At 49.4% G+C, this 18,110-nt stretch overlaps 1 protein-coding gene across 2 annotated transcripts in view; it reads left to right on the top strand.

The window, feature by feature from the left end:
• The window catches only part of TANGO6 (transport and golgi organization 6 homolog), a 1,470,654-nt gene that overhangs the window by 1,021,726 nt on the left and 430,818 nt on the right, over nt 1-18,110 (top strand). For both annotated transcript variants that reach the window (XM_069635546.1, XM_069635547.1), the window contains one exon: nt 17,933-18,085. In XM_069635546.1, the coding sequence (XP_069491647.1) occupies nt 17,933-18,085 (153 nt within the window). The remainder of the gene's footprint in view (nt 1-17,932; nt 18,086-18,110) is intronic.

The raw sequence follows: 18,110 nt of genomic DNA, 5'->3' as shown, positions 1-18,110 counted from the left end.
CTGTGAGCAGTACTCACTCTGTTGACAGCGCTTGCTGAAAAGGCATCTAAAGGCAAGCTACAGCTGTGCTTGCCCCCATGTGTGATATCTGGGCCCTGAGATTTCAGCTGGTGAGAGACACCTGTCCAGGGATCGTATTCTGGCAATCCTGAAAGTTCCCAAGCTCCAGACTAGAAAGCAAATTAGTGGGTTTCTCTGGATGGTCGGGTTCAGCCAACAGTGGGTCCCAGGGTATGCCACCATAGTTAAGCCCCTTTAGACCCTCACGCATGATTTGACCCCAGTACCACTGACATGGTACCAGCACTCGCAATGGCCCCAGCTTTGGGTCTGCCTGACTATGATTGGCCATTTGTATTGTACTGTGACAATTAAGATGTTTTTTTCCCAAGAAAAATTCATAGTTGGATGGTGATGTGCATCAGCCTGTGTCATACCACAGTGTAGCCCTAGACCCAGTGGTGACAGGAATCCCAGCATGCTTGCAAGCTGTTGCTGCGCCTGCCCTGTTGATAGAAAATAGTGATTCATTTGTACAGGGTCAGTCTGTCACAGTTTCTGTACCCCACTCAGTACTGGCCCTGCTGCATAAGGGAAAGATACAACATGCATCCAACTCCCGCCTTACCAAGTGCGAGAAACTGCTCATTTCTGCTGCAAATGTAACATTGAACTGCTGTTCTGTCTTGAACCCTGCCTTACTGTTGCCAAACCCGTAGGATGGGGGACCCACATGATTGCCTATTAGTTGTCGAAATGCTTCTGTTACCCTCTGCTATTTTGTTAGATGTTTCCCTGCAGAACCCTGACCTGATACTATTGGTGGACAGCTCATGTCTGCGTAGCCGGGGGTGGGGGTGCAGGAGAACTTGTCTCTGGTTACTCTGTCTGTACACCCCACTCTGTCCTCGAGGCTCATTGATTGCCAATGGTCAAGTCTGCCCAGGTCGCAGAACTAGTCACCCTCATATGAGCATGTACCCTGGCACCGGATAGATCAGCCATGGTTTACACTGACTCAGGTAGACTCACGGTCTTGTGCACGGTTTTGGTGTTCTATCGAAGCAGCGCGATTACTTGGCATCCACTGGTGCTCCTACACTGAATGGAAGATATGTGTTAACCCTATTGCATGCGCTACTACTCCCCTCTGTGAGCGATACTCAATCAACACTACAGCTAAGTCAATGCCTAGTCTGGGATGCTGAGGAAAACCCTTATTGATGTATTTTTATATCCAGTTCAGTACTCTGGATGACAGCCCTTGTATCACACCCCCTCTTAGAATCCCCCTGACCCCACTGAGTCAAGAAGTAGGTTTGTTTTGCAAATTTAAAAGGTTTATTTGGACAATTCAACAATATATATCTATCACGCTTTATAAATAAATTGATAACTGATATCACACTTCAGAATACGACCGTGATCAACAATGGATAATGTTACAGGGGTACACTGATTTGGTTACTTAGGAGTAGTGTAGAGGATGAGGTAGCTGAAAATGCTTGATGGTTTCAAGGAAATGCAAGGTGGAATAAAATGCAGTACAGAAATAACTTGTTATGATTTTAGCAAAAGGTAATATGATCACTTTTTCTTTTGACAATTCACTCCCCCCCCCCTATGCAATACAAGAAATGGAAGGAGAGCACACAGTCTTCAAGAATCCCAACAAATCACACTTTATAATGCAATACACAGTTCCAGTTCCCCCAGCAAACTTAGAGAAAACAGGGATGAGTTTTAAACACAGGCGAATTACTGTAATGTGGTTTGCAAGAAAGTGAAAAGGTGCTAAAATTGCTTTTAATTCCCTCTAGAGGTTCAGGGTAGGTGATGGCTACTTTATATTAGTTCCGGCTCACTTTAACAATACTCCATGAATGATCAGCAGATTGCAAACGAATTTAAGCAAAGAGAAGCAAAAAGCTGCTGATTTCTACAGATGAAGAAATGGGGCCAAATCGCAAATCGCAGTAAATTTCGCGAGTGCGTGTCTCGCGATTACGGAAAAAGTATAGGGAGTAGGAAGTCGGTTCTAGGTTCGTTGGAAAGCCTATAATCACAGCTTTAAAATTTCGTTCCTAGCCCAAACGGTTCAAGAGATACGGACGATTTAATAAAAGTAGATTTTCGGATTTAAAGTAAAACTCAAAATGACAGGTGACAGCTTGCAACTTCAGAATTGACAGGTGACAGTTGTGCAGCTTTACAAATGACAGATGACATGATTTCTAGGAGGCTGTTCTAATTAGGTTAAAATAGTTTGGATTAGATTATTTTAACTAAGAGATTGGGTTCTGCACAGTTCTGGCAGTACTCACAATATATTTTGGGCAGGAATGGGCCTCGCCACGGATCTGGTCAGGTTTTGGACTGGACTCCGGTTCTGGTCTCGGCACTTCACAGCGATCTGGGTCAGCTCTCTGGATACAGCGGCCTCTGGTTCTCTGGATCTCTGGTCTGCTTCCGGTCCGGATCAAGTGGATTCTGGATGTAACACTGCTTTCTGGGTACTGGCAAAAGTTCTTGCAAAAATTCTTGGCAAAAATTCAAACAGCTCCCCCGGCTGTTGAATAGTTTGTTTGGTTTTGAGGCCTGCTGAAGAGGATTCAGCTGGTGGATTCAGGCCTCTCTGCTACAAATTCTGGAGTTAATTTCTGCTACAGGTTCTGGAGATTGATGGATTTGAAGTCTGGATCTCTGGATGTGAAGTCGTCGGTCAGCATGCTCCGCAGCAAATGGAATTGAATGTCTCTACCTGTCCCAGCAGTCTCTTTTTATGTGTTTTAAAAGTGGGTGGAGAGGCTAGCATCCCTAAGCCTGCCCCTCTCTTGATTTGATAGGCCAGTAGATTCTTTGGTCCCTGATTTGGGAAGGGATAGTGCAGGGGAGTTGCTAAGTCTGGAAAAGACCCGGGGCTAGGCTAATGTTGGAACTGTCAGGACTGGGGGCTAGCTAGTCTTTTGGCTGTAGCTCCCGAGATTCTATCCGGGGCTACAACCAAAAGATCAGGGGCTATAGCCCCCTTAGCCCCCCCCCCTAGCAACGCCCCGGGATAGTGTGTCAGAGTGATGTCATTTTTATGACCTGCAGAAATGACACTCCCCTGGTCAATGTGCACACAAATCTATTCCTGATCCAAATACATATTTCCCAGGTACACAGTTGTTTGACATCACATACACACATCATATATTACTAAAGATAGTCCCTGTCCCGACTCTGTCGTTTCTAGGAGCTTGCATTCAAAAATGGCAACTTATTTTCGATTTTAGTGGGTTTTGCAACATTGGGTTTTCATCAAAAATTATACAAGGGTACATTTCCCTTCCACATATATCCCAGTAACTTTTCATGTCTCTAGCTTAAACACATTGTCTACAATAATCATAATTAGCGGGGTTTTGCCCCAGAACATGGTACAAATTGGAGTTTGGACTCAAATCGTGAGGGCATTTTTCAAACTAAGACTCCCAAAGTTGTACATTCCTGTCATTTGGTTACAATAAATTATCACTGTTTCTATAAAATATATATTTGTTGCAATTCAACTCCCCCAAAGTGTTTGGGTCCGCCTCCAGGAGTCTGGGTGGGTCAGTGATCACATGTCTCTCCTTGCTGGCAGAGGGCTGTTGACAGGAAACACTCAAAATTAACATACCCCATTCAACAGAAAGAGTCTTTTGTGTGGGCTCCAGCAGGCTGCCTGGAAGTCTCTCCTCAATCAATCAACAGGGTCATGTGATATCCTGCCTCCTGGTGTGGAATCTCTGAGGTGTTAAGGTTTCCCAGCCTCTTGGCCTCTGGGAACAGCAGGCGGCTAAGATTTCCAATTAACTAACAAGCTTTGAAGTCCCTGCCCCTCTTGCAACTCCTAAATACAGTTTCCCTGTCAGAGTTTAGACCGCTAGCGCCACCTTGGGGAATTTGTCGGTACTGCATCCATTTTTGAGTTGTCTTGAATTACTGCATTTCAATAGAGGGGTCTTTTGCTTGATAGTATAGGACCCTTGCTTAACATTGTTTTAATGGCATCCTTACAGTAGAGTGGTGATGTGGAACCCCCCACAAGAAGGTTGTATCTTTGGAGTGGTCTTGTGCCAACTGCGCAGTTCTCCTATTCTGTCGTGAATGTGGGCGGCGATAGCTCATCCCCACATCCCCCCAGTCTATTGATTTAGTTTGTTCTGGGATAGAATAATGGGCGGCGACAGCTCATCCCCACATCTACCCAGTCTATTGATTCAACATGGGTCAAAACCCTTGACACCTCTGCCCTGGCCATTGTTAAATGCAAGGGACACAATACCTCTCAATCCTTCATCATCCAAGGAAATACCCTAGCAGACAATGCAGCTCATTAGGCGACCTAAAATGGGCTCCTGGCTCAATTATACTCTTGTTTGTGTTGTAGTCCAACAGTCACTGATTGCCTCCCTTTCCAGCCTGGCTATACTCTAAGACTAAGCTCCCAAAGCAGGTGAACTTAACTCAGCGGTTATGTAAGCTGGGCAGGATTCCCTTTGGCGTTCCTTAGACGGCTGCCTAGTGGCCCCCAAAGTACTTGTTCCTGGCCCGAGAGGCCCACAGCATTGCGTACTGAAGTAAAAATGCCATGATTGCTCTGGTGCACCGAGACTGGTCTGCCCTTGGTTTTCACATCAGTAGCACAGGATTATTGGGAAAGACGTGCTACATGTCTAGCTCATAATGTCACGTGAGCGGCGAGAGCAAAGCTGTCTGCATGTCCATTATCGGAGGGTCCCTTCTTAAACATGCAGACAGATTTCACGCAGCTCCCTATGTGCATGAAGTTTTCGTATTTCTTGGTAATTGTCAGTGTTTTCTGTGGATGGGTGGACGCCTACCCTTGTCGGAAGTCACATGCTGTCACTGTTGCAAAGAAATTGCTTGCTGAATCCATACCCCAATTTGGGCTCCCCCTTGTTATAGACAGTGACCGGGGTGCCCAATTTACTGGACACATTGTTAAAGAAGTGTGCAAAGTGCTAGGTATCTCCCAGAAGTTTCATTGTGAGTACCACCCTCAGTCGAGTGGTTTTGTCGAACGCTGAAATGGAGACCTTAGGCTGTCCAAAGTTTCTCAAGAAACAGGTCTGAAATGGCCACAAGCAGTGCCCCTAGCATTGTTTGCCATGCGCAGTAATCCCCAGTGCAAGCATGGTCCGTCTGCCCATGAGATTCTTGCAGGATGCCCCATGCACTTTGGAACTTCTCCCCCTGCAGCACCACACCTCCTGAATCTATCTGTACCTAGAAGATGAAACTGTTCTTGAGTATTGTTGCACATTGATCAAGTGTTTGCTCTCTTCATGCCCAGGTCAAAGTTGACCTACTAGAACCAGCGACTGAGCTCTGCCATACTATGAAATCGGGCGTTTGGTCCCTGTGAAAGTTCACTGGCGGAAGTCTGCTCTCCAGCCCAGGTGGCACAGACTGCACCAGGTACTGCTGACAAAACACACAGCTGTGAAGTCTTTCCGGTTTGATGTCCTGGGTACATGAGGCCCACTGCCACAAAATCCCAGTGCACGACGACACTGCCTCCACTTCGCCCGGTCTTCCGTGGCCACCACCGCCTCTGCCAGTGGCCCAGCCTTCAACCTGCTGGTGTCCGCCCAACCCAGTACTGCAGGCTTTCCACAAGCAGCGCCAGAGACAGAGACCGCGGTTCCACATGCATCAATACATTCAAGTACTGAACCAAGGCCCCCAACTCTACAAGTTATTCACCCTGGTGAGGTCTCTGTGGGAGCTGCTGCTCCAGCTCCTACAGAAAGCGATCTAAGCACCGGTGGGAACACCCCCAATCCTACAGCCATGAGCACTGAACTGTGGAATCTTTTGCTCTGCACCTGGTCCAATTTGGAACTTCTCTCGAAGACTGACATGTGTCCTGTTGCAGAACTGTCTATTGACATGCCCTGGACCAAACAGATTTTGCAGGCTGCACCGTGCACCCAGCCTCCGCATATGTGAACTGAACTCTATGTCCTTGCCTCGAACTTTGGTATCACAGTTTCCCTGGAGGCTTTGGCATTTGGGCTCAGGTTCCTGTTACACACCATGTCTGGTTATTTGACCACAATTGTCATTGTTGTCAGTTTGTTGACTTATTACCGTCTCACTGTGACTACTGCTTTCAGAACTACATGTCATGAACAAGATGGTGCGTCTGCTCACCCTTAGGTTCACAGTGAGAATACCTTCCTTCATCTCACCTCGCAGTGTACACCTACATTTTCAATATCGCTGATTGTTGGGTATGTGCACACCTACAGGGTTCCAAATTGAGGGGAGCTAGGAGCCATTTAGCTCCTGTTTGTGGCTTAGAAGATCCTGGTTAGCTTGACAGCAATAGCTTCCTGGAGCCACTTTTATCTCCCCAGACCAACTGATGCCGGATAAACAATCCTACATGAATTTAACTCTGTTAATTTGGAGCAAACTATAAATAAAGATTAGGACCCTTTTATACAACATTTAAAGCATGGTGGATCATAAATAAGAGACAAAATTATTTGCATCTTATGTGGAAGTTAGATTTGCCGAATGCTATGCACAAGCTCCTGGTTCTCCAGTGGTACCTCATGGTCACTGATTAATGCTGGATACCCAAGAGCTGTGTTTGGCTCCTGCTTATCCAATCTCAATTTCGGTCCCTGCACCTACCTCAGGACTTGTCCTCCAAGTTCCGCTTTGCCCCCATTCCCTTCAACTGGAGGGATATCTGCCTGGACCTCAAGCTGATCACTTGGTCCCCAAGCCCCGGACCCTGTAACAATTCATATTCCCAGATAGGGTTTACTTGTCCTCCAAATTTCACCACCCTATTCTAGGTACTCATGGGGCCAGCAGCGCTTCAACTTTCATCTCAGTCTACTGGCCCTGTTTGTTACGTCTAATGCGGTACAGTTGTCATGGGAATTAGCAAGTGTCAATATTACATTTCAACCAACTTCAGTGTGGTAATCAATAATGTCACATTTGCCTTTGAACCTGATTTCTCTGTTACCCAATTTGGGTACCCCACTTATTCCGGTACCTATTTCATCTGTGGGGACAAAGCTTATCCATGGTTTGCCCATGATTAGGGATGGAAGCTGTTACATGGGATATGTCCTACCTGCTTTCTGGCATACCTGCACCTTCCGAACACAGACCTGCCTGAAAGGAAGCACAGCTTGGGAGAGGTTTATTGCTGGAGTGGGTTACCTCATACCTACACTTCGGGTCAAGTTAAACATGCACTGCCTGGGTCGATTGTCACGTCTGATTGAGGATATGGCAAATGCCACTGCATCCTCCCTGACACTACTGTCCTGTGAGCAAATAGCCATCCAAACTATGGTTCTCCAGAATCGTATGACTCTGGTCACCCTCTTGGCCTCACAAGGGGTTTGTGCAGTAGTGAACTGCTGGACATCTCAAACGTTGTCTCTCACATCCCTAGTACAGTGAGGTGCCTCTGCATCAGCCCTGAGCCCACTTGGGCCTTTAGTTCCTGGGTATTGTGTATTCTGGGACCATGGAGCACATTCATTGGCCAAATCCTGCTCATCCCCAGCCTGTCCTGCCTAGTCATGAGTTGCAAATGTCTCTTATCGTGCATGTGCCCATTGCACAGAATCCCCAGACCGCTCAGGTGTTCTACTGTCATACTACAGAAGGAATAAAGTGCTATTTCATACCAAAATGTGATGATTGGTCCCCAAAAGATGTAATGGATGAGACTGGAGTTAAGGTCTCGGACGAGGGAATTGTGGGTGAAAACTGGGGTTTGGAAAACATTTTAATTGACTCCCTTGAATACCATGCAACATTATAATAATGCTCAGCCAATGCTAACTGCCATGTTTAACAAGGGCCTCATTGCCAGTGTTATTTCAGCCATATGTTCTAATGTGTACATGCCCTAACCTCAAAAGGTTTACCACCTAGTATCTAGCAGAGCTCGCTTCCACAGTTCTCACCTCAGATACATTCCCCTTTTGGCATATAGAAGTGTGTTTTAGATTGCTGCTTTCCTAGGCAAGGTGGCTTTAGCAGGCAGCCATTGTCATATAGCCATATACTAAGCAGGCCTGCATACCCTGAGCCATGTGTGAACTGTAGAAGTCGCTTGCACAGCAAGACCCTAAATGTATCACTGTTTGCCTTGCATCCTGATTATGCTTTCCTGAGCTTGAGAACACAGGCCCTGCCTAAGACTTGTATGCTGAGACACTGTTCATTCACCTGAAACATTGTTGCTTAACAATATAATGCCTTGTCTGGAACCTCCTTCTCCATCGAAGTGCATGTGTGTTCTCTTGTATGAAGCCTAGCGACAGGAGGGGGGGGGGGAATTGCTGCGCCGAGTCTCGTTTGTCGTTGGGTTGCTGTTTGTCCCGTGTATGCTGTCTTTGCTGATTGCCATTAAAGGTTGTTCACCAATAGACTGGCAGAGTCTGTGGTTATTTTTCCACGACAGTCTAGTATGGCCTTCTCAGTAGGATAGGATAGGGGGCAAAGCTACCTGCCTCTAGATCACAAGTTAACAATAGATAAAGGATGTCCACAAGCAAAACAGGCCCTTGATTTCCCCCTTGTCCATCATGGGGTCTGGCATGGATTCACATGCTCACGAATATTCCCGTTCGCCAGGTTGGGAATCCTCGGTAAAAAAAACTATCAGTTTCAGTTTCGTTTCTGAACTGTCTTTCTCCTAATAAACCAATCACTGGTCTCTACCTAAGCCCCTCCTCTGGCAGCCATCTTCAGATTTTTACCGCACGTTCAAGTGTTGGGAGTCCTTGTGCTATAGCTCTCGAGCTTTTACTGCGTTTTGTGATTTTTCAAAGAGTTTATTCTAATTTTTCGGTGAATCGAGCCTCATGCTCCCCCATTTCTACTTCCGATCAACGGGGACCCATTTTGGAATTTTTTATGCCCCTCAAGGACAAGGTTTTCGTCGAGTTTCACTTCTTGGAGGATTCCAGAAGATCTTTGAGGCCTACCCCGTGTGGACATGGACCAGGACAAAGGAAACACGACGCCCGGATCCAAGCTGTTTAGAAGCTGCCCTGGATGCGGATTGCAGAATGTCTTCAAGGAGGATGAGCATTCCAGATGCCTCTCCTGCCTTCACAAAGACAAAACGCATGTGGAGAAGGACTGTGCGTTTTGTAAGAACATGTCGGAACGGACTATGAGGGATCGGCGTATCCGCCTCACCAACTGGCTGGAAGGAAAGAGCCCAGCAGCAGGTGAGAAGAAAAAGAAGTCAGAGTGGTCTTCTAAATCCTTTGAGGGTGCTCTGGCGACGGGGGCCCAACAAAAGGCAAAGCACCCCGAGTCCGCGGGCACCGGGAGCGCCGAACGGTCGGGCTCCTCGGCTGCCAGGCAGGGCGCACTTTCACTGACGCCATCAACCACGAGCCAACACTCGGGGAAGAGGAAATCGGAGAACCCAGGTAAGCTTCGGGAGAAGCCCCGGTCGATCCCGATGGAGAAAGCAGAAAGGGAGCGAGGCGGTGACCCTCCCCCCAAGGTGAAGGCCTCAGACGCACCCAAGGTCGTGAAGGCCCTGATTCACCTGGCTAAGGCCTCTATCGAGGGAGTTGCGGCTGCCCTGGCGAAGCCTGTGGGGGCTACACCAGTGGAGGCGACCTCGGGGCCTAGAGTTTCCCTACCACCATGGAGGGAATCCTCTTTTCAGCCCATCGATAAGGCCCCCGTGAAACCACAGGTGGAAAAAGAAGGGGGGGGGCCCGGTGGCCATCACGGACACGGATACATCCTCTGAAGAGAAGCTGGCTGGAGTCGCGAAGATCCTGAACGAAAAGTTTGAGGAGGTCTGGACCCACGGGAGGGATCCCGACGAGGCGGATGAAGAAAGCGACGGTGGTGCCAACGAGGAACCCGTGGAGGCGGAGGATTCCACTCCCCAACCATCGTGCCCGTCGCAACCAGTACCTGGGCCACAAGACAATTCAGGAGCAATCTTGATGGCAATCCAGGCCTTGTGTACGGAGATAAGGACAAGGTTGCCCTTACCCCCAACTGACGATCCTGCGGAGCCTGGACCGTCGGGAAGCCCTCCAAGCAAGCAGAGAAGAGTTCACCCCCCCAAACCTCCCCAGCCTTCTCGCCCTTCTTCTCCTTCCCCTGATCCGAGGGACGACATGGGAACGGAGACGGCGACGACGGGGATGGATGACGGCGGTGGCGACGAAGGGATGGACCTCCCACCACCACCTCCTCGGGCCTCCCCGCCCGAATAAATTGGCTCTTTCCACGCCATGGTTGCCAGGGCATCCGAGCTTTTCCAGCTCTGCCCCGAGGAACAGAAGAAGGAAGGTTTCCTATATCAACGGCGTGAGGCCAAGAGGAAAACGGTCCTCTCGATTCCCCTACTCAACGACATCTGGGACGAAGGGCTTTTGGTCCTGAATAACCTGTCCACGGCGCCTGCCAGGAGAGACCATTACGAGAAGAAGTACCGGGTCCCGGATTCCGCCCCCATGTGCCTTAGGGCTCAGCCGACCCCAGATTCGGTCGTCTCCGCGGTGGCCAAGAAGAAGGTGGCGGGGGCAGCGTCCTCAACTTCGGCCTCCCCGCTGGACGACCAGGGGAAGAAATTGGACGCCATGGGACGGCGGGTCATCTCGTTGGCGACGACGATTAAAGCGGCCAACGCCCTTGTGATTGTGGCCCCCCACGACAGGGAGCTGTGGTTTAAGATCGCTCCCCTGCTGGACTTACTCCCAGACGACAAGAGGGCAGAAGGCCTGGAGATCCTTCAGGAAGGCGAGGTGGCATCGGACCACGCCATAACGGTGGCAACGGACATTGCCGACACTGGTTTTCGCCAGATGGGCAACGGCGTTTGCCTTCGCCAGCGTCGTTGGCTCAAGGCAACCGATTTCCACCAAGACGTGCAGACCAGTGTCCTGGACATGCCGTTTGATGGGAACAATCTGTTTGACAAGACAGTGGACGAGTCACTGCAGGCCATCAAGGCCGATACGGAGACGGCTCGGGCATTGGGTGTTCTGCAACGACGACGGCTGCCCTTTCGGAACTCCGGAGGCAAGCAAGGTGCCTCCAAAAGATTCGGCGGCGGCTCCTTGACGTACCGCCAAGCGGCCCGCTCCTCGTCGCAGGAGGCCTACAGAGGACGCGGCAAGTCTGGAGGACCTTGTCGTCGTCGCCAAGGAGGCCAAGGCGGCAAGGCCGCGGCCAAGCACGGTGGGAGGCCGGCTGGCGAAGTTCGTCAGCGTGTGGGAGTCCATCTCCACCGACCGATGGGTGCTGGATGCCCTGGCCCGCGGACACACTCTCGAGTTTCTAAAGAAGTGCCCCCGCATTCCACCCGTGGCCAGGAAGGAAAACCAAGTCCCTCAACTACTGCTGGAAGTAAGGCGAAGCTGAAGAAAGGAGCCATCGAGCTCATCCCAAAGAGGCTCCGGGGTTTACTCTCGATACTTCCTAGTAAGAAAGAAGACCGGCAGCTGGCGTCCCATCCTGGACATTCGTCGTCTAAACAAATGCATCAAGTCCCAGAAGTTCCAGATGGTCACCCTCCAGCATGTGCTGGGACAGCTGGAGGAAGGCGACTTCCTATTGGTGCTGGATTTGGAGGATGCCTACTTCCATATCCCCATTCTAAAAGGACATCGAAAGTTCCTGAGATTCATAGTCCAAGGGCGACACTATCAGTTCAAGGCCCTTCCCTTTGGTGTGAAGTCGACGCCCAGGGTATTCACCAAGTGCCTAGCACCAGTGGTGGCGCGGCTGCGCCTGCAGGGGAGCCACGTCTACCCCTACCTAGACGATTGGCTCATCAGAGCAAAGACAAGGGAACTCGCCGTCGTACACACAGTGAAGACCGTCCAACTGCTCACGGATCTGGGATTCTCAATCAACTTTGCGAAATCCCACTTGGTGCTGTTGCAAGTCGCCCTGTTCCTGGGAGCCAGGCTTGACACAGTGGCGCGATTGGCTTCCCCGTCAGAGGAAAGGACAAAGACCATCCTGGGCAAAGTGCAACGGTTGTCGACCATGGACGTGGCCAGGGTGAGATCCATCAAGTCCCTGCTCGGCATGATGTCCTTGTGCATCTACCTAGTGCGCCTGTGCAGGTTGCGGATGCGTCCACTGCAAGAGTTCCTCGACGCCCGCTGGATGCAGGCGGTGGTCAGCTTCGAAGATAGGATCTCGCTCAACGAGACCTTTCGCCAAGTGACCCGGTGGTGTGGCACCCGTGCGCATATGGCGGCGGGTATGGCCTTCCAGGCCCCGGCACATCAGGAGACCGTGACGACGGACGCCACCCTGGAAGGATTGGGGGCGCACATCGGAGCTCTCCACACAAGAGGCCTCCTCCCGGAGGAGAGGTCCCTACACATCAACGTCCTGAAGCTCCGAGCCGTGCTCTGGGCCCTCAGATCGTTCCTCGCATCCCTCAAGGGCAAGGTGGTAAGGATATTCACCGACAATACCGCCACAATGTTCTACATCAGGAAGCAGGGAGGCACCAGATCCCCAGGCCTATCTAAGGAAGCCCAGGATCTGTGGCACTGGGCCGTCGCCCAAGGGATGTTTCTGGTACCCTTCAATCTGGCAGGAATAAAGAACACCATTGCTGACTCACTCAGCAGGAAGCTGCGCTCGTGCCACGAGTGGGAACTGCACCAGGATCAAGTGGATCTACTTTTCCGACGATGGGGCAATACCCAGATCAACCTATTTGCGACGGCGACGAACACCAAGTGCATGAGGTTCGTCAGCAGGTTTCCCCAGCCGGAGAGCATGGGCGATGCCTTCTCATTCCTGTTCCTGTATGCGTTCCCACCGTTGCCGCTGCGACTCATCAACCAACTCAGACGGTCCTTGTGCAGGATGATCCTCGTTGCACCGGTGTGGCCGAGGCAGATCTGGTTCCGAGACCTTCTGGACATGTCAGCGCCCCCCCCCCCCAGTCAAACTGCCATGACGCAGATCTTCTCTCCAGAGAAGGAGGGGTAATCCTCCATCACGACCCGGGGTCGCTGAACTTGCAGGCCTGGCTCCTGCAGCACTAGAGTTTGGAGGGTACGATATCCCGGCGGACTGCAAGGAGGTGTTTGCAAAGTCCTCAACTCTCAAGTGCTATGGACACAAATGGAAGAGGTTCTCTGTCTGGTGCTGTGCACAGATTATTAACCCTCTGCGGATTATGGCCCCCCAAGTGCTGCCGTACCTACTGTCGCTGGCCAGGGCGGGTCTAGCCCACGCCTCCATCAAGATACATCTAGCTACACCAGAGCTCTTGGCCGATCATCCCTGTGGTCTCATCGCCTGGTGAAGGAGTTTATGAAGGGACTGTTCCGATCATTCCTGCCGGTGAAGACTCCGGCCCTGGCGTGGGAGGTCAACGTGGTGTTGAGCAGGCTCATGGGGCCGCCATTCGAGCCGCTGCATTCGGCACCGTTGAAGTTCCTATCGTGGAAGACAGTGTTTCTGGTGGCCATCACCTCCGCACGATGAGTGGGAGAGATCCAGGCCCTCTCCTGTAAACCTCCATGCCTGACATTCCACAAGTCGAGGGTGGTGCTGAGGAAGCACCCCTCCTTCATGCCCAAGGTGCAGTCGGACTTCCATCTCAACGAGCCCTTGGTGTTACCAGTTTTCTTCCCGAGGACTTTGCACTCGCTGGATGTGGCTAGAGCGCTGAAGTTCTACGTAGACCGCACAAAGAGTTTTCGGAAGACGTCACAGCTGTTTGTGAACTTTGGACTTGTGAACCAAGGGAAGGCCCTCTCGAAGGCTTCCATTTCCAGATGGCTCTCCGGCTGCATCATGCGCTGTCACCGGTTGGCAAACCGGCCGTCCGAGAGCCCATTCGACCAGAGCGATCGCTGCTACTACGGCATTGGTAGCTGGTGTGCCCTGCTCGACATCTGCAGGGCTGCTACGTGGAGGTCAACGCACACCTTCACGAGTTTCTACTGCGTCGACCGGGATTCCAGGGAGGAGTCCAGAGTCGGCCAAGCAGTGCTGCGCAACCTGTTCGCCTGAAGGTGGGCCTGGTGAGGGGGTAAGAGAGCTTTATGTTGAGCTGTTGAAATGCTTAACTTTGAGCCTTGCCACCTCCTGTGGTTGTGCATTTGTGAACTGCTATGTATTCTTGTATTCATGAGCATGTGAATCCATGCCAGACCCCATGCTGGAGAAGGAACAAGTTACTTAACTTTCTCCAGCATGTGTCTGGTATGGATTCACATGCGATCCCTCCCTCCTACCCCTCTGCAGCTCTTCTCTTGGTCACACTGCCACTTTACGTGCTACCAAATCTGAAGATGGCTGCCAGAGGAGGGGCTTAGGTAGAGGGCAGTCATTGGCTGGGGACAGTACGACCCAGCGACCAGCGATTGGTTTATTAGGAGAAAGACAGTTCAGAAACAAAACTGAAACTGATTTTTTCTTTACCGAGGATTCCCAGCCTGACGACAGGGAATACTCATGAGAATGTGAATCCATGCCAGACCCATGCTGGAGAACAACAGTTACAGGTAAGTAACTAGTTCCTTCCTTCTCCTGTGAAAATGAAAGTGCCTCCTTTAGGTAGAAATGCACTACTATTAGTACCTTGGTCCACAGGAACTTTAATTGTCTGATACTACATTTGTAAATGAAAGTCTAGTTTAGACTTGCAAGGAAAAAAATAAAGGGTTGCAGGAACAGTTTATCATTCTTAAGGAATATATTTTACAGGGATCAAAATTCAAGGGTGCTGAGTGCTATTTCACTTATGGAATATTGCCTCCGGGCCTGTTTGTCAGCTATTTGCAGGGGCTGTTTTTTGTTCTTGGCCAGTCTTGCACATTGAACACATCAGATAATAGCAATACAATTATTAGTTCAGGCATCCTACTTTTGCCTACACATCTCAGTTTCTGCCTTGCAATTCATTATTTCTTTTCTTCAGCATTCTAGGAAAGCCGGATGAAATGTGCAGTGTAAGGAACTCATGGTGGCAACAGTAAAGACAGACACAATTGATCACAGTTCAAGGGTGTTTATTAAACTGTATAATTGGGTGAGAAAAAAAACGCCTAATCTAAACCTAAATCTAAAATGGGAGCATGCTTCGACCATCACAAAAATAATAAAGCAGTCCGAGTGGCGTCTTGTCAAATAAAAAGGACCTATCCTAAAAAAACAAAAACTATTGCCAGACCTTACAGCTAAGTTGCAAAAATAGTGTGGGATAGTGTTCACAAGAAAAGAAAGAAGTGTTCCCAAAAATAAGTGAAGATGGTATAGCAAGGTTTCCCTTCCCTACTTTTTTAGCACAGGACAAGGCGGGCCTCTTGAGCACAGCACACAACTGGGCTTTTCTAGCACAAGGCTTTTGTTCGTCTGAGCCATGTCGGAATCTGCAGTGGTCAAGTCTCTTTAGCCAACTCGTATGGCCTGATGTGTTCAAGATACTAAAACAAAACTTCCTTTCCATATGTACGTTGGGTGATGTTTTTTCACCCCTGGATCTCCCTCTATCAGGCTCAGACCCTTCTCGAATGTTAGCCTTCCTCTGTCGGGTTCACTACAGCTTTTTACTCAAAAGATTTCACCTGTTGTATTGACAAGTCTCAATGTCCTTTTAAACAATCTTTCACTGTGGGTTTCCCTCAACCGGGTTCACTCTTGCCAACACAATGTTCACAGGGTTACTGTTCTCCAACCCGCCTTGCAGGCATCCCTCAGCCAGGTTCACATTTGTCATAGCTTTTATTCACTTTACTCCAGTCCGGGTTTTAGCCCTCAGTCGAGTTTTCCTTTTAAAGCTCCAGTCAGGCTTTCCCTTTAGGTTGTCGGTCAAAGACTTTCGACTGTACAAGGGGTTTTTACTCGACCCTTGTATGACCACTTTGACCTCTTACGACAGGCTCTCCTTGGGCCCTCTGGTACTTGTAGTTTTAACACTCTCGCGCTCTGAAACACTTGTGTACGGGCACAATGTAAATAAAATAGCAATATTAAGGAAAGGGGACCAAGGAGAGTCTTTCGATTGAGCACCCATGTGGCGCCGGACCACACTGCAGCTGGTCTTTCCCTGCGGTTTTAACAGTTCTGCAACACACAGTCTTTGTTCTTTAATTCACCTCATGTTTGCCATTTGCAACCTTCGCTCAACATAGTTCGCTTTACTATCAGTCCCCCTCCGATTCACCGACTGTGATGAACCGCTTGGCCTTTCTTGTCTCTGGAGTAAAGGATGATACCACGGTAGCAAGCTTCTCTCCATGCCTTGGTTATCGGTGTAGGAGGGCTCCGTACACCGTTGACATCGGTTACACCAAACGCTGGCTGTTATTCCCGGTTTTATGATTCCTTTCACAGATTCTTTTATCAGAGGTTTCGCGGGTCTGGGTCGAAAAGGGCAAGGGCACTTCACTCCTTGTTGCCCTTTTGGTTCTAGACACCTTTCTCCTCCTCTTGAACTTGCGTCCTGTAATAGCTGACTCACAGTGCGGTATGCCTTCCTTGTAGTGTGCTATGGTGCTCCACCTTTTATCCCTGTGGGGTCGGGAAAGGGCCGTCGGGTGTGTGTGGGTATTATCAATTGCCCGACTCTGCCTGACCCTTGTGTTGGGACATGTCAGGTAAATGGCACTGATGTTAGTCAATTGTTTTTCATAGTGTAAGAACATTTCCGTGTCGGAAAAGGTGGGGGGGTAGAACTTTGGAATATTTTACGAGGTAGGATGGGGAAGATTCGTTATAAGGAAGGGGTTCCCACATCTCACCTGTCGCTGTCCCAATTCCACTCCCAGAGGACACCCCATCCAGGTGATCCTCCCTCACTGGTCCACCCCCAGGAACTGGATCCAATAGCAATGGGCATGTGCTGGCCACTTGGATGACAGATCCCCGGGTACTAGCAGGGGAGACACCTTGAGGTTTCTCACAGCAGTGATTTAAAAGAATAACAAGAGCAGCAGGGTACCTGACATGCACAAACAAACTGGTAATTAGCATGAGAATGCAGGTTTTAAGTACAGTGAAATTTGAATGAGCATATGTCAATGTTGAAAACTAGCAATACTGGACGAGTGGAAAAATGTTGGTAAAACATAATTTCCATTTTTCCAGGCCCTGAAATATATGTTTCAATCTCTACTGATCTGCTTATAAAAAGGATAGGCTCAGACCTAAGGCTACTTAAGTACCCATGTCTTTCCTTTCCCGTTCCCACTTGGAGCTACCGGTAGTGACATCAACCCCAGTGGCTAAGAAAGGAGGGGGTCGGCTTGCTCCTGGCAAGGAGATCGGTGCGGCTGGGAAGCCACACCAAGGTTCTGTGCCTTTCATTCTAGCCTTTTCTGACTTGCTTTGCCTATGCGATCTTGGTCAGTGAAATCATTGTCAGGTTGCACTGCTTTACTTATGTGTCCTAGTGCTTCATAAGGCAGCACAATTAATCTAACATCTATGTCTTCATTTGTTCTGGGGCCTAAGTATTGCTAATAGCATGCTCCCACACTCTAGTAATGAATCCCCTCTAGAGCACCAACATGCCACTGCATAGCCCATCTAAAAAGCATGACACAGTAATATTCTTGTAAGCGCTGTGCTCGCCAGTGGGTGCTATATTGAGGATGAGGTTCTTGTTATAGACCTGCAGTAGTGTGGCTATATCTAACATTTCAAAGGTCATTGTTTAATGCTTCTTGCATAGCATCTGCCATACATGCCCAATGGGCACTGAGTATACAGTACATACCTAACAAGTAGATGGTGTTAGGCTGTTTAAAAGTACATTTTGGATTGTGTTCTTTGTAGTAGATGATTGAAAAGGGTCAGTAAATCTGTCTATATTTAATAGTCCATATTTTTGTCTTCTCCATTCAATCATTCCATCTCTTATTTAATCTTGTAGGTATTGCCCTCTTGTCCGACACATATCCAGAGAAAATCCTGCCTGTCCTACTTGCACAGTATGCCAGCCATGAACAGGGAAATCAGAAAACACAAACTCCTGAGACCAGGATGAAAGTTGGCGAGGTGCTTATGAGAATCATCAGGTCTTTGGGTGAGTTCCTTCAGTCTGCTGGTGG

Source organism: Ambystoma mexicanum, chromosome 1q, assembly GCF_040938575.1.
Source record: "Ambystoma mexicanum isolate Mex_15411 chromosome 1q, UKY_AmexF1_1, whole genome shotgun sequence".
In the NCBI taxonomy this organism is placed as follows: domain Eukaryota; kingdom Metazoa; phylum Chordata; class Amphibia; order Caudata; family Ambystomatidae; genus Ambystoma; species Ambystoma mexicanum.
The sequence above is the reverse complement of the archived record's forward strand: the minus strand, read 5'-3'. Positions and strand labels throughout refer to the sequence as shown.